The 15,799-nt window shown below is 41.7% G+C and overlaps 1 protein-coding gene across 1 annotated transcript in view; it reads left to right on the top strand.

Annotated features, from left to right (window-relative positions):
- The window catches only part of VPS54 (VPS54 subunit of GARP complex), a 70,015-nt gene that overhangs the window by 4,732 nt on the left and 49,484 nt on the right, over positions 1–15,799 (top strand). Inside the window, exons 3-5 of the mRNA XM_006264914.4 lie at positions 11,943–12,104; positions 13,039–13,280; positions 15,538–15,616. Of these exons, the coding sequence (XP_006264976.1) occupies positions 11,969–12,104; positions 13,039–13,280; positions 15,538–15,616 (457 nt within the window). The 5' untranslated portion in view covers positions 11,943–11,968. The remainder of the gene's footprint in view (positions 1–11,942; positions 12,105–13,038; positions 13,281–15,537; positions 15,617–15,799) is intronic.

The following is a 15,799-nucleotide window of genomic DNA, read 5'->3' as shown; positions in this document are numbered from 1 at the left end:
TTGAAACTTTGCACTTTTAGAGAAAGGTGTATGCAAGGTTGCAGAGAGCCAATAGGGTTGATGGGTGGATAAAAAAAGTCTCTCATCTCCATATATTGCTGTTAACAAGGATCTTATTTCTGAAGACCACAAACTCTCCCTACACCTGAAGAAGGGTTTTTGTACCCGAAAGTTTGCAAAGAACAATTTTTCCAACTATTTAGTTGTTCTACTAAAAGATATCACATCTACCCAAAGAACACAATTCCACAGTTTGAGAACTGAAACTAAGCATCACAGAGATGCTTAATGGGATCTTCTAGGTTGAGCACTGAGTCCCATTGGGTAGAGTGGTTTTCTTTAATCTTTAATCCTGGTCAGGGCTAGGATTATGGGGTGGTGACAGCAAGGGGTTGGGGCCTGGGGCAGAGCCACAATCTGTTCCCTGCATGTCCCTGTGACAGGTACCAGCTCTGCAGGCAGCAGCTGACCTTTGCCCATGGAACCAGTGACTATCGCATGGATGTGCGGGGAGTGGATCTCAGCTGTGCCCTGGGCCCTAGCTCCGTGCTGGCATTGCTCCAAGATCCCGGCCCTGGCCCTGCCCTCCCCCCCGCCTGTCCCACTCCCAGGTGCTGCTCCCCACCCTGCCCACTAGTGTCCCAGGCTGGTCTCCATGGAGCCCCCACCTGCCTGTCTTCTCCGTCCAGCGTTCCCTGTGGTGGGTGCAGGGTGGATTGGCAGCAGCAGCCAGGCAGAAAGTTCAGCTGCCATACCACCCCTGCCCTGCTGTGTGCCCGGGGGTGGTGGGGCTGGCCACATGCACCATGGCCTGTGCTGCTCCCTGTGCCTGGGCCAGGCAGGGTAGAGGGACCCTCCATGGGCTGGATAAATTCCCTTGGTAGGCTGGATCTCGCCTGCTGGCTGTATTTTGCCTACCCTTGAGTTAAGCTGAAAAAATAAGAGGGTGCCAACAGACATGGGTTAAAAAATAAACATGCTTTATTGCTTTAGTGGAGGAGGAATCGAGTCAGTTTGACCCAGCTCACCCAACATTTGTGTAGCTCATATGGTTCAACAGGACTTTTTGGCTCTTTTATCTAATAGCCCTTCAGCCCAAACAATTGCCCACTCCAGCACCTTCTTATTTTTTTAGCTTAACTCAGTAGCTGATTCAATCATCTATTAGATAAAATCATCAAAAAGCCCCAGTGAAGCGCGCAAGCTATACAGACCCTCAGCAAGCTGGGTCAAACTGATGTGATTTCTCTTCTGGCCATGCACTGAGCTCTGCACTGGGGCATGCTGAGCTGAAAGTAAAGTGCTGTTTTGTTTTGTTTTTTCCATGTCTGTAGGCACCCAGCGTGTTTTATAATCAGCTGAAGTTTGGGTGATACAGGTGAATGACAAGCCAGAAGCTTTGCAATGAGAGCAGAGTTTGGTCTACTGTCAGGCCTTTGGCAAGTCGTTTTACTTTTCTGTGACTCGGTTTCCCCATCTGTAAAGTTGGGATGATGATAGTGACCTTCATAAAGCATTTAAAGACCTATTAGTGAAAGATGCTGTATAAGATGTAGGTATTATTTTTTTAATTAAGTCATTTGACTGTTGGTAGTCCTCCATTGCCTCCATTCAGCTCTCAGCTTGTCTGCCTAGTACAGTGATTTTCACCCAGCATTCCACAGCACCCTTTCAAAGATGCTGTGCAGTGCCACAAAATGTTAGCACTGTTAGGTGTGCAAATATGATTCACAAGATAAACCCAGAGATTTAAATGTGAATCCATACTGTTCTAACCCATTGTGGTCTATTTGAGTTTTTTGCAACAAAGAAGTTGCTCTTTTATTTTTCCATTGATTAACAAATGAATGACAACTAATAGCTGGCATATTCTAAGGGGTGCCTTGAGGCTAAAAAACAGGTTGAGGATCCTTGGCCTGAAATACTGGATGTGTTCTCATGTAATCACTGTGAAAGAATCCTAGAATGGCTCAGCTTACTGCAGCACAAAGAATTATGGGATATACCCCAAGACCCCTCACAAGACACATGAGTGAGGGCAACACTTGTGGGGACTCAATAACTTGAGTTTGGCTTTACATTGTGGCTTTTAACATTCAAGTTTAACATTGCGTAGGAGCTTGAAACTTAGGTCAATATTAAGAAAAGGGATGAACAGAAATGTTAAAAACCTGTTAGCAGAAGAAGTAAGATTGCAATTTAGAGGGTTGGTGATGGGCAGGCTGACACACACCTCAACTCACAAAGCTTGGGAGCCATAACTTGTAGATGGGTGTTCATGGGGACCTCTCTGGTCATCCCCTTGCCAGATCTTCAGCATCTTACCCTGGGCCCAGGACATAAAAGCTGTTCACAGAAATCTTCATGACCATTTTAACATTGACTGAATAATCTATTTCCCCCCAATCTCATTTTCTGAAACCGCTATTTGCTGATGTTTAAAAAAAAAGGGGGGCAGGGAGGGTGAGGGAAGGGAGAGAAATTTGTTCCGGGGTGCAAGACAGACATGGACAGTTTCAGCCAGAGAATTACTTTGTTGGTTAAATAGTAGGAAGTGTGATGCAGCCTTAACTGGAGGTGCTGCTACATACTCTGCCTATGATAGTTTTCTTATTGTGATTTTAGAAATGCATGTTAAATTTAAAAGTAAATGTATAATAATGGAGTGACAAATTTAGGCAGAAGACAGTGACAGATTTAGACTTTGAATGGCCTGAAGACTAAACTGTGGCAGGGCACTGGATATGCCTGCCAGTTTCAGAGGTCAGGCAGCCTGCTGAGCCACCAGCAGGTGGGGGTCAGGACTAATTGAGGAGCCAGCTGACCCAGGGGGCCGGCAGGTGAGGCTAGGCCTGATCAGGGGAGTCACTTGATTAGAAGAGGGCTGGTTTTAGATAGGGTTGTAAGCCCAGACCCTGAGAGCAGGGCTGGCAGTAACACCTTGGGAGCTGATGTAGGAACATCACCCAAAAGAAAGGCTGCTGCTCCTGAATGCCAGCAAGCAGAATAACATCTGGAGGTTTGGGTAAGAACTAAGGGGAAGGAGGAGGTCCCTGGGGGGCCCAGTGTGGGGTCCAGAGCTCTGAGAAGGAGGCTGAGTGCCTGGGGCCTGTTGAGAGACCAGATGAGTCCAGAGGGAGGGGCTGAGTGCTCAGGGGCCTAGTGAGAGGCCAGGTGAGCCATGAGAGAGGGGCTGAGAGTCTGTGGGTCTATTGAGGGGCCAGGTGAGCCCCGAGAGAGGAGCCAAATGTTTGGGAGACCTAGTGGAGGGTCTGGGTGAATCCAGTGAGTGGGGCAGAGTACAGGGGCCTTTGAGAGGTCTGGGTGAGCAGAGAAGCAAGGGGCTGCATTAGGGAAGACCTATGGAGGCTCTGGGTGAGCCCAGAGAGAAGCAGCGATCTACAGAGAGGCCCAAGAGTGTGGACCCACAGAGACAAGAGGGCTGACAGCTAGAGGACTGACCCTGGGAATCTCAACCACCATGTGCAGGGCCAGGGCCCAGGAGGGGCCAAAGGGTGAAATAGACCATGGCAGAGACTGCCAGAGCTGGGAGAGCTTGGAGTTCTCAACCAGCCTGAGGCAGGGTCAGGGCCTATGAGAGGCCAAAGGTCCTTGTGTGGTCACAGCTGAAAGGAAGGGGTCAAGGGGATTGCAGCCTGAGATGAAGTTGGCTTGTACTAGGCCATTTGATATGGCTTCAGAGGCCCAGCAAGGGGCCAGGGAATAGCGTGTAGGACCAGATGTGTCCAGGGACCTGGATAGTGAGGCCCAGCGAGCATAGTGGGGCCAGAAGAGTCCAGTGGCCCAGCGAGGGTCCAGGAATGGAGTGCAGGACCAGATGGGTTTAAGGACCTATATAGTGAAGGCCTAGTGAGGGGCCTGAGGCATATAGCGTGGCCCAGGGAGTATAGGGGGACCAGAATTGTCCAGCAGCTCAGCAAGGGGCCAGGAATAGAGCACAGGACCGGATGCATCCAAAGGCCTGGAGAGAGGCCAGGAGAGTGGAGAACTAAAAGGGTCCAAGATGAGGGACCAAAAGGAGCTGGCAGCCCGGAGAGGGGCCAGGAGATAGACCAAGGGACCTGATAGCCCAGGGAGTGGTTGTGTGAGACTGAGAGGTCTGAGGGCCCAGAGATCGATTGGAGGAGAGACTGAGGTGTCTGGCAACTGAGCGGGGCTTAGAGGGAGACCGAGGGGTCTGGCAGCCCAGGAAAGGGCTGTGTGAAGAAACTGGGAGATCTGAAGGCCTGACGTGGGGTTGAGAGAGGCCAGGAGGCCCAGTGAGAGGTTATATCAGTAATTGGTGAACATCTGTAAGGATGCCATCTGTGGGGCATGGGGCATGTTATAGGGAAGGTACAGAGCCATGCAATTGGCCCATAAGGCCAGGACCACAATCTGGGTGGTCACTGTAATAAGACCAGGGCAGCCTCCCACACTGTATATCAACTAACATCAAGGTGTGGCAGGAGAGAACTGGGCAGACTTCCCACAGAGCCGGGTATTTAAAAACAAAAAAAAATGGGTACCCCGTGACATAAACATGCTAGTCTAGTGATAAATAGGGGTCCGTCAATGAGGTCCAAGGACAGCATCCTTGTGAGAAATCTGTGATGTTAGCTGGAAGAAGAAAGAAGAGGATGGGATTTCTTCCTGGATGTCATCTTTGTTTTTGTCTCTGGCTGTCATGCACCCAAACTGACTTTTATTTGCTACTCCCAGTCCCCCACCCCAACCTCATACTTTCCTAGGTTGCAAGAGAGAATGTAAGAGGGTGCTCGTTTTCTCTTCTCCCCATCTAATTCTTCCCATCTGCTTCAAAGAGAAGGGAGGGCCCGTTTTTCTTTCCTCCTGCTTTTATTCCCTTATGAAGATCTCCAGTACCAGCTGTTTCACTTGTGACCTTTAGTAAGCTGTACTTCTGGCAAGAACTTGACATAATTTTTTACAGTTCTACTGTGGTCCACTAGACTTTGGATAACATTTTGATACTGATCAGAGGATACTGTTGATGTCACCATATTGCTGCTTGACAAAGCTGTAAGTACCAACAGGGAACCTGTTTCTCTTCACTCAGGAAGACAACACTAAATCAGTTTACACTGTTTCATGTTTGGAAACTTCTCTGTGTGATGAAAAGGTTGCAGAATGTTTTTGTTTTTGTTTTTTAAAAACAAAACATTCAATCCTTGTTGAGTAGATTCTCCATGCCCATTGTATACTATCTTAGACATGCTGAAGATCTAACTTCTACCCTCTAATTTTGACTTCAGTGAAGTACAGGTTCTTAGAGTTAACTGGAAAGTAGAGCTTTCTTATAAACTTCAAGTGCTTGTCTCTGTCCCTCCACATGCATCTCTGTCTGAATTCTACAGCTTGTTTGCACTATAAGACCCAGTTCAGTGAATTCTGGTTATCTTTCACGGTTGGAAAGACAGGCCAGAATTCTGCTTTTCTTTTATGAGATTATTGCAGTTGCATGGGATAATAGCCCATTTTTATGAAGGTCTGTATAAGAACATAATCCTGTTATTTAAAAAATAATTTGAAAGTAAATGAAAGTGAAAACCTTTGTTTAAGGACACCAATTTTAAAGGTATGCTAAATTACATCTACATAAACTTGTCATTTCCCTCATTATTATGGCTACCTTTTAAAAAAATTTAAAAAACCAACATATTTTTTCTACTATATCACTCTAAGAACATTCAAATTCCTTAGCAACCTCTCTTCCCTAAGCTAATAGAGTTTGAGAAAAATGGATTCAATGTATTGAAGTGGTAGATAAGAGTGCTGATAATCCTCAGGGTAAATTTTTATTCCCTGACTACCTCTTTTTACTAGTATGCATAGTTCTTCTAAAATTTTGTCCGGCTTAAATGTAGTTGTACACATTGCCAGCTGCAAATGGTGGCTGCCCTTTTTATTTTTAGGAATAATAGAGTTAATGTAACCCAGTTCTTAACTGCAGAACATCTAAAATATTAATGTCATTAACTTGTATGCTTGCATCTAGTTATTGCAGCTTGTATGCTCATGAAAGCAGGAGGCTCAGGAGCTTGGGCATTTTCCAGTTTTGATCGCACAACTTGATGGACTGGAATGAGCTGAAATATTTTGGCAGCCATCCACTCTATTAGTTTGCTTGCTTTTGTTTCATGTTAAGTTTACATTTAATTTTTCATTAGATTTGAATTGAAGGATATATGCAGCACATTGTATATTTCAAGAAATTGCTGATTCTGAAGAATGCAGTAGTCATTTGTTTATAAAGTGTTTAGTATTGTAGTACGAGACAGGCTTTTGTGGCAAATTACTAAAACAGCTCAGCTTTTAGGGGTCAGTTATATTAAGTGCTAGTAAGGATTCTCATGTGTAAGCTGACTGGTCACATTTTCTTTTGTAACTTGGAAGAAATTCATTGAAACGCATTTAATTTTTCTTAATTTCTTATGTTTGGCTAATTTTCACATAGGACTGCAGTCTGTCTGTTTTTACTGCTTAGGTAGGTTTGTGCCTTTATACGTGGCAGCTCATTGAAGTTAATTATCCACAAGGTCCCAACTTATGACTCTACCAGAATAGCTGTTAACTATGAATAATTTAGTACAGCATCATATTACAGGCCATTTAGAAGGCTGCTGCTGCCTGTGATTCTTTACTTCCTGCTGAAATCAACTCAGTGGTATGAAAGTTCTTTGCCACACTTGTATTTTTCCTGTGTCCATTTTACTGTAAAATTGTATACATGTACAAAGCTGCTTTGTACATGTAATGGTGATTTAAGAGTAAAAAATAGCCTTTATAAGAAGTCAAAATAGTTTATTTTTAAAAACAAGCTAAAATATGTCAAACAAAAAAATCTTGAACTTTAAATGTAGTTAGCATTTAGTCCACGGAGGTTCAGGTAACTGAACTTTAAATTTTAGGAAATATTTTCGGAGACAATAGTTTGTTAACAGAAATGAGGGAAACAATGGCTCAACCAAAGGTATAATTTCAAGAGAAAAATTTTCAGGGCATATATACACTTTGAAGAAGTATCTCGGCAAACGCACAACGTTACCATGAATACATGAAGTATACATTTATGTAATGTGATTTTTTTTAAAGCAGAAACAGCTAATATGGACCTTTGGAACATCTCTGATTGCTGGAGCCCTAAATACTCAATGCTTTGCCTGTGTCTTCAGGAGACCTGAAAATTCTCTTTTACCATGATTTTTATGTTTATGATTTCTAAGTTTTATAGGAAAGGATTCAAAAAGTCCCATTCTTTGAACTAATCTTGTTTAGTGATAAGATCCTAACAGTAATAAATGCAAGTGAGGAATGTGACAAAGGAAAAACAAGCATAACAGAGCACTAAAATGCTGTGGTAATTACTCAAGGAGACAATAGGAAGAGAGAAAAGAAATCAACAGATAAAAACCTTAATTTTAAGTCATTCTGAGGTGTTATACTTGGAAGAAGTTCTTTAAATTCTGGAGACAAGGTTCTTTGGGTAGATGTGATGTCTTTTATTAGACCAACTAAATAGTTGGAAAAAATGTTCTTTGCAAGTTTGTAGGTACAAACACACTTCTGGTATATAGAGCATTTGTACACATATTTGCGCCGCAGCACCAGGCACTTCTAAAAGCACCCAGTGCTGCAGCAAATGCATTTGTATAAACAGCAAAATGCATGTCAGCGCTGAGAAAATGGCAGCATGTTTTTGAACTAAAACTCATTGAAGGTGTTTTAGTTCAAAAGTGCACCGCCATCATTTTCTCTGCAGACTTGCATTTCGCCACTTATACAACTGCACACAATGAGGCGCCATGCACATTAGCTCCCGTGTGGAGCAGACTCAGTTAATCAAGCTGCACCTCTGTCATGTCATAGTGTGAACAAGTACGTGTATAAATGTCCATAGAGACTAAATTATGGAGGAGTTTAATCTCATACAATAATCTTATCGGTTTGCTGTATTTGCTATATTTGACTACTTCCACGTATTAAAAATAAGAAATGGAGTAGTGATTCTCAACCAAGGTGCTGTAAAATCCTGGGGTGTTGCTAGATCCTTTGAGGGGTGATGCAGGGTGTGATAATAAGATGAGTAGATAAGTGTAGGCTCAGAATTGTTTGCATGACCAATTCCTCAGTCACACTGCCCAGCCCCTCTACAAGGAGGTAGTTACTGTATTATATAAATTAGTTTTTGAAATGGGGTGCCACTTAATTCACAGACATTGCGAAGGGGTGTCTTGAGGACTGGGAGGTTGAGAGCCACTACAATAGATTAATACCCACTTTCCATTTTTATAATATTTATGGACTAAAATTTAAGGAAGTGTCTATATTTAAACTTTTTTTTTTTTTTTTGGTATCTAAAGCTAACTAGATTTTCTTAAAAGAAACTTGTAAATGAGACAAAAACATGGGGCTTTGTTTCTTTTTTATGTAAAGGAGGCCTGACAGTTTTTATTTTAATGTTATATTTGCTCCTTGATATTTAGCTCTTGTGCTTTGTTTATTTCCTGTCTGGTAGTCTGTTCACATAACTGAACAAATAACGTTCAGTAGGGATGCATAGGGATCCACTGAACTTGAGGAGGCAGGCAGCTTATTTTGCGGGGAGATCACGGGGCTGGATGCCATTATCATGAGCTTGTCATGGCAGGGCCCCCATGCTTCTGGCCGAGGGGCGTTGCCAGTCCCTCCCATCCTCTCCCCAAGGATTGGCAGATGGCCTGAAACTGCATCTTAAGTACCCTGATTAAGCCCGGGGGAGCCATTAATCCATGCGTTATTAAGCGTGGATTAATGACTTCTCCAGACTTAATCAGGATAATTAAACCATGCTGTGAGCAGCCTGGGCTCTGTGGCTGTGGACAGGGGCCTCCCCAGAGCCTGGGTCTGGTCCAGCTGTGGCAGACAGCTGGGAAGCTTCAAGTGGCTGCCCCAGGGTCTGTGGAGCCCCAGATTGGCTTGTTGCTGGTGGCAGCGCAGCCCTAGCCCCTTCCCTGCCCTCCTCCCCAAGGCACATGTGCATGTGCTGCTGGCAGTGAGCTGGGGCTCCATGAACCTGGGTGTGGCCTTCCTGCCATGTGCTGCAAGCAGCGCCCCCTGCTGCCTCCGCAGCCACCCCCACTCTAAGACTGCAGGGCTTCCCGCTCTTTTCTCTGCTTACCAGTAAGTTGTTTCTTCCTAGCAAGCCTGCCAAAATCGTGGAGCCTGCAGTTTTTTGAGGAAAATACCTGATTTTGTGTTTTCTGCAAAAAGCATGAAATCACCATTTTGGTAGGTCCCTAATTATGAGACTCCAGCTATCAAAGCAGGTGAAACCTGATGAGTTAACAGGGGATTTTTCCCCCACCGTTTACTTAACTGTTTTGTTTGGAATTAAACAGATGTTACAATAAACTAGGGAAATACTTAGGAAAATATTTGTTAAAGGTTAACTAGTTAACTGAGGGCTGTGAAAGACAAAATACACACTGAGACTTTGAACCAAAAAGAAAGAGGATTTGACAATCCTCATATGTCTAACATTTTGGGGGAAGGTATTTATAGGGGTACAGAGAGAGGCATCAGATAATCAGGCCTTTTCCATCCTTTGATAAGAACCCAAACCTGTTTTCAGCTCTTTTGTAGGTCACCTTTAAAACTAATGGCACAAGCACATTTCTCTCTCTGTCTTACAGCATCTTGTATGGCTCACACAACAAAATATCCTTCAGTGACATAATGATGAGTCTGTTAAATACTTTATAGATTGATTTATTTTAAAAACTCTATGCATTTCATATTCAGGAACAACATATTTTATTACCATATTTAACCAAATTCAAGATGCCTCCCCCCAGTAATTAGATTCTCTGCATGGAAAATGTATGTATCTGTTATAATTTTCCATGTATAGAATCTAATTATTGGAGGGTCATCTTAAATTCAGCCAGGGTTCCTCCTGTCTTCCTCCCATCTCTAACCCACCCCCCATCTTAAAAGCAGAGGGACTTGGGAGAGGGAGAAGGAGGAGAAAGGGAACCATTCTACACACAGAGGCTCTAGGACTGCAGAAGAAGATGGGGAAAAATGGGAGAGGAGAAGGCAAGATTTGGAGACAGATGACAAAACATGAATTGTGTACATGTGCAGACAAATAGTTTTAAAACTATCCTATGAAGGTATTTTTCAAATGAGATGTGAGAGATGGCACAGCTTTGCTTTCCTGTGTCTTTGATTTTTGTTCTTCCAGTAAGAAAATAGTTAAAATTATTCTATTAGACATACAGTATTCCAAGGGCTGAGGGAATTCCACAGTCCCACAGCTTTTATTGCAGAATTTTCCTTAGTCAGATTTTTAAAATGTTAGCAACTATGGTGAATGGATCATAAGGAAAGGGACTTTGATAATAGAGGGCGTCTATACACGTGCTCCAGGGAAGAGGGGCGGGGGGGGGGGGGGGGCATTTTAATTAGAGCAGCTCTCAGAGACACTCTAATTAAAGCCCCCACAGTTTTGCATGTATTCAGCGTCCCATGCTTCAAAATGGCAGCAAGGGCACTTTAATTAAAGCTAGTTCAAGTTAGCTAAAGTGCCTCTGCCGCCATTTTGAAATGCAGGAATGCTGAATACGCGTGACATGGAGGCTGCTGGAGCGTACTAATTAGCACAGTCCAACAGACTTGCAGCAGACTCGATTAATTGCATTTCCTCCAATAAGTGCTCCAATCTCCCTCCTCCCCCTAGCCCCAAGCAGCCCCTTGCGGGCTGGAACTATGCCAGCCTGCAAGGGGAACCTGCCATTTAGTGCTTTTTTTTTCTGTGATTTTCATCATAATCGGTCAACACTGTCAAGTGTCTGCAACCCCATGTTTTATTGTTGTGACCCCAAATGGGATCACAACTCCAAGTTAGGAAACCACTGGCCTAGAGTCTTTTGGGGCCAGTGACCTAGCATCCTAGTAAAGGGGCTGGCTGGAAGGAGAGCACTCCTTTATTAATCCTCTCCCCCCCTGAATCTCTTCCTTGTACACATGCATGCGCACACACATGCATGCATACACTTTATATGTAGTTCACTTGCCATTCCATAAGGTCAATACTGAATTTTATATATTTGGTGGAGGTTACTATAAACAAAATTTGTACTTTGTATGTTTAAAAGTACCAGAAATGTTTGGGACATTCACACCAAGATAGTCTGTCTGTAAAAAAACAGATTTCCAATGTGTTCACTGCAAAAGGATTCTGCTATCCTGGGAGATGACAGAATTATCTATCCAGTGCATGCATCTCAGGAGACATGATTCGAACCATTGTTCGTGTTTTGTACATGATACACTTAAATACATTTTTCAACCCTCATTGCCAGCCAGGGATATAAAATACAAGAAGCATCAGATTGTACTTATAGATCATGGTGAACAGAATACTTTGCTGGTGTAACTCCATTGAAATCACTGACATTAAATCAACAAGGAATTTAGCCTTGGATCAGTGCATATGAAGTTTCTTATGTGTGACCCACTGTCATGGTTTTATGTACTTGTATGATATTGCTTCTCTTGATGGGTAAAATAAAGTTCTCCTTTACTGGTGTCTTCATGTTGCACACCCCACTTTCTACAACCGGGCAAGTTCTGAGAGGAAATATTTACGTGTCCTACTGCTTGCATAGTGATAGTAACAAATTTTAAAGTGCTTTGGAATTTTTGTCTGCAACTTTTATACTCTATATATGTGGCTGCATGGTTAGACATAGGACATAATATTTCATTCTGCCTTTTATTTTTGTGCTTAAAATGGATCTGTCACTGGGAGAGACCTTTAAGTATTATTTAAAATTGTATTGATTTCTATAGCTGGATATTACAAAAATGGCATTGTTATGGCTTAGTTTGTAGTCAGAGCTGCATTAAAGGCTTGGTATTTACTGTTTCTTCTTTAGCTACTGTCAAATGGTGATTTTATGCAATGGCATCAAGCCACAGTTCTTCACCAGTGCCTCAGTCAAACAGCAGTGATGCATTCTTTAAAAAGGAAATGGATTCTGCTAAACGCTTTCAACCTGTGCAGTCACTGCCAGATGTGTGTCCCAAGGAACCTACAGGTGAGTTGGCTTATAGGTAACCCAAAACTGTTAAAATGACCAGATTAAAAAATGAGTCTCTAGTGATCAACCAGATTCTTTTGTTTTCTTACTAAGAAATCAGATTTTATTTTTCAGTAGGTAAAGTGAAATTCTGTTCACACACACCCCAGTCTCCCTTTGGAGCAAAGGAGAACCTTTGTTCTCTCCCTCACTCCCTCATTTTTATATTTCTACCCTACTTGTAAGGTCCTGAGTTATTGTAATCATTGTTACAATGTAGGAGTAGAGGATGGGATTTCTGTCGCAGCCTGTGAATGATCAGCATCAGTACTTCAGGCTGAGGCCTTCAAAGCCTTCCCTCCCCCTGGAGGTTAGTTTCACTGTTTCTACGACACTCTACAGTTCTCTTGGTCTGGGGAGCCAAGAGTCCAAGATCGACAACTATTGTCAAGATCCACAACTATGGTGCCTCTCTCTCATAAGGCCACCTCTTGGTCAGAATCCTGAAGTTAAGGTGTGGGGTGGTGGGATAGAGTGGAAAAACAATTCCTTAAAATAATACGGAAGAATCCTGACTTCACTTGTAAGTTCTAAATTGGTGAGTGCAGTAGATCCGCAATTCAGTATATTAAAGATTTGTTGAATTTTTCAGAGCTTTGCCTCTTCAGTGGGAGCTGGTAAAATTGAATGTTGTATGAAGAAATAGAAAGAAAAATATACTTGTAACTACATATTCAAAATGCCTTGTGTAATCTGAACAAAGAAATGCAAGTTTGATAGATTGTCATGGAAATGGGTTGTATGCGTCTTTCCGTAGATAATTGTGATTATTTGCATTATGAACATTTTTTTTTTAAATTAGTGATCTGTATCAAGATTGATATTGTATTTATTAGGATACATGTACATTCTAGTTTTCATTTTAATAGTCTTTTATATTTTGTACTCGCAGGTGATCCTAATAGTTTATGTGACAGCCCATCTCTAGTTGCAGATCAGCATCGATGGACTATTTTTCATTCCAAAGTAAACCTCCCAGCAGCGCTAAATGATCCTAGGTTAGCAAAAAGGGAATCTGATTTCTTTACAAAAACATGGGGACAGGACTTTGTGGACACAGAAGTCACGCCTTCGTTCTACCTCCCACAGATTAACAAGGAACTTTTTGCACCATACCAACAGGACATCACTCAGGTAATGTACCAGAGTTAGGTACAAATAAGTATCAAGGGCTAAAAAGGGATTTGAGAGCCCCCTGTGCGTGACACCATAAATTAGTGATTCTGTTTGTTAACAGTTGCTTGTATTGTTCTGTAAAAACTGCCTGTCTGGTTCTCTGTTAGTTGACTCTCCTTTTAACATTGGCTTGGAGTTCCAGAAGTTCAGTGTTCTCAACATGAGAAGTATTGTCTAAATTTTCTCTTCTTACCATTTTGCTGTTTTCCATTTGCATTTCAGTTCTGTACTCTTGTTTTAAATGTACAAACCTTACACTTCCTATTCTTTCAGTTGATTGAAAATGTAACTTAACAGCTTATTCAGTTTTTGGCCTTTTCAGTGCAATATAAAATCTTCCAATACCCTGGTGGTATCTAAAACGAAACAAAAATCTTGTTAACCACTTCTTTAAAACATTCTACATACAAAACATTTATATTTGGAATAATGAAACAGGGCAGTTTCTGTCATGTCAGGAAACTCAGATCCGCAACAAGAGCTTCTACATCTCTTTCAAATATATGAGTTTACGTACACTTGCTTTTTTCTTTTGACCTAAAAGAAGAATGGGAGATCTCCTCATATTTTCTGCATCCCTAGTTGCAGCTTCCTTTCTTTGGGTTGCTATTGAATGAATTCTCTTTAAGGACACAATCTTAAATGTTTCCTGCTAACTCTATAGTGCTTAGTCTTGTGAATAGATGCATTGAAATCAATAGTACTGCTCCCCAGAGTGAGCAGTTGTGCTTTTCTGCATTTGTGGTATTAGGTCTGAAAGTGGAAACTTTTAGGTATTATACAGTTGCTTCTGTTTAATTTACATAAGATGTCTATGTGAATTATGATGCATACTTATTGTTGTATTATTTTTTTAGCTTCTTTTCTAGAAATGTGTGTCTGGTCAGAAGTGGAAAATCTGAAAAGTTATGAGAGAGACACTGAAGTAGACTATCTATGTTATTATTTGTGTAACAGTAGCATTTAGGAGCACTTGTCATAGGCTTGGATCTGATTGTCCTAAGTATTGTATGACTATAGAGCAAACTAGATAAGTTTGGTTAAAGAGCCACTAACAGATGTTTGTGTTCTGTGTTGGGTCACTTTAAGTACATGTGTTGGAAGTTCAAGAAAGGGTAAGATGTTCTGGATCCAAATGGTAAAAATATGCAGGATGGAACTTTTTTTAGGATTACATGTTTGCATATCTGATATTAACATATTAAAAGAATCCTTGCAATAAAATCATTGTAGAACAATGTATTGCTTATGGAAGGAAACAAGAAGTTGTTTCCTTCCATAACCAATGTATTGCTTACTTTGGAGGGAGTGACATGATTTGCTCATGAAAGAATCTCTAATGGATTGTGTAGCTACAGTTTTCCGTGGAAAAATAGTTTCCGGTTTAAAGAACTGGAACTGCTGGTTAAACCATTTAGGCAAAAAATAAAACTTAGCTGAACCAAACGGGGTGTAAGTTTACACCATTATGTTTATAAGTAAGGTGGGGAAATAACTTTTACACATTTTTTATACTTTTTGAGGGAGATGTCAGTAAAAGGGTGTTTTATACTCTTAGTGCAGGTTAATTTACTGATTGAACAATAAATAAATAAAGGTTTTATCATTACAATCCAAGCAGATTGTACAATACAAGCAGATTTAGACTAGACATTAGGAAGAACTTCTTCACAGTTCGAGTGGCCAAGGTCTGGAACGGGCTCCCAAGGGAGGTGGTGCTCTTCCCTACCCTGGGGGTCTTCAAGAGGAGGTTAGATGAGCATCTAGCTGGGGTCATCTGAACCCAGCACTCTTTCCTGCCTATGCAGGGGGTCGGACTCGATGATCTATTGAGGTCCCTTCCGACCCTAACATCTATGAATCTATGAATCCAGTATGTAAGTAGTTTCAAGTTATAGGAAGGAATACTTAACTCATACAGGTTAAATAGTTTTATTGCCTTTCTCCATAATGTAACTTCAGTGAAGAAATACATGCAAGCCACAAACAAAAATAAAAGATACCAGCCTCCAGAATGGTCTTTGTCACTTTTAACTGCTCGGAAGTCACTTAAGAGTTGAAAAATAGCTGTGAAGTTCTCAAAATTTATTTGGTGTCATGCATTATCTTGCTTTGACAAAGTTCTGAATATTGTCTTCCAAAGGGGGGGAAAAAAAAATTTCACTGTGTTGTTACAGCAGCAGAATATTTCTTTAATTTCTTGTCTCTTTTACAGAAAGAGAAGATTCATGAAAGATGCAAGAATATTTGTCCTCCTAAAGATACTTTTGACAGGACTCTCTTACATATTCATGGTATAATTTCAGCCTTCTTTTATTTGTTAAAGTGTCATTTTTATTTCTCAAATGAATAATAAAATGTGCCAGTGATCTCTTGCAGTTTTTCATGGACTTGCAATGCAAAAATGCCTGATACCGGTTTTATGATGATGTTGATGATTGCAAATCCAGGCCTGGTTGGCTAGAGCTGTTCTTAAT

The sequence above is a fragment of the Alligator mississippiensis genome, chromosome 1 (assembly GCF_030867095.1).
Source record: "Alligator mississippiensis isolate rAllMis1 chromosome 1, rAllMis1, whole genome shotgun sequence".
In the NCBI taxonomy this organism is placed as follows: domain Eukaryota; kingdom Metazoa; phylum Chordata; order Crocodylia; family Alligatoridae; genus Alligator; species Alligator mississippiensis.
This window is presented reverse-complemented; position numbering and strand designations above follow the sequence as displayed.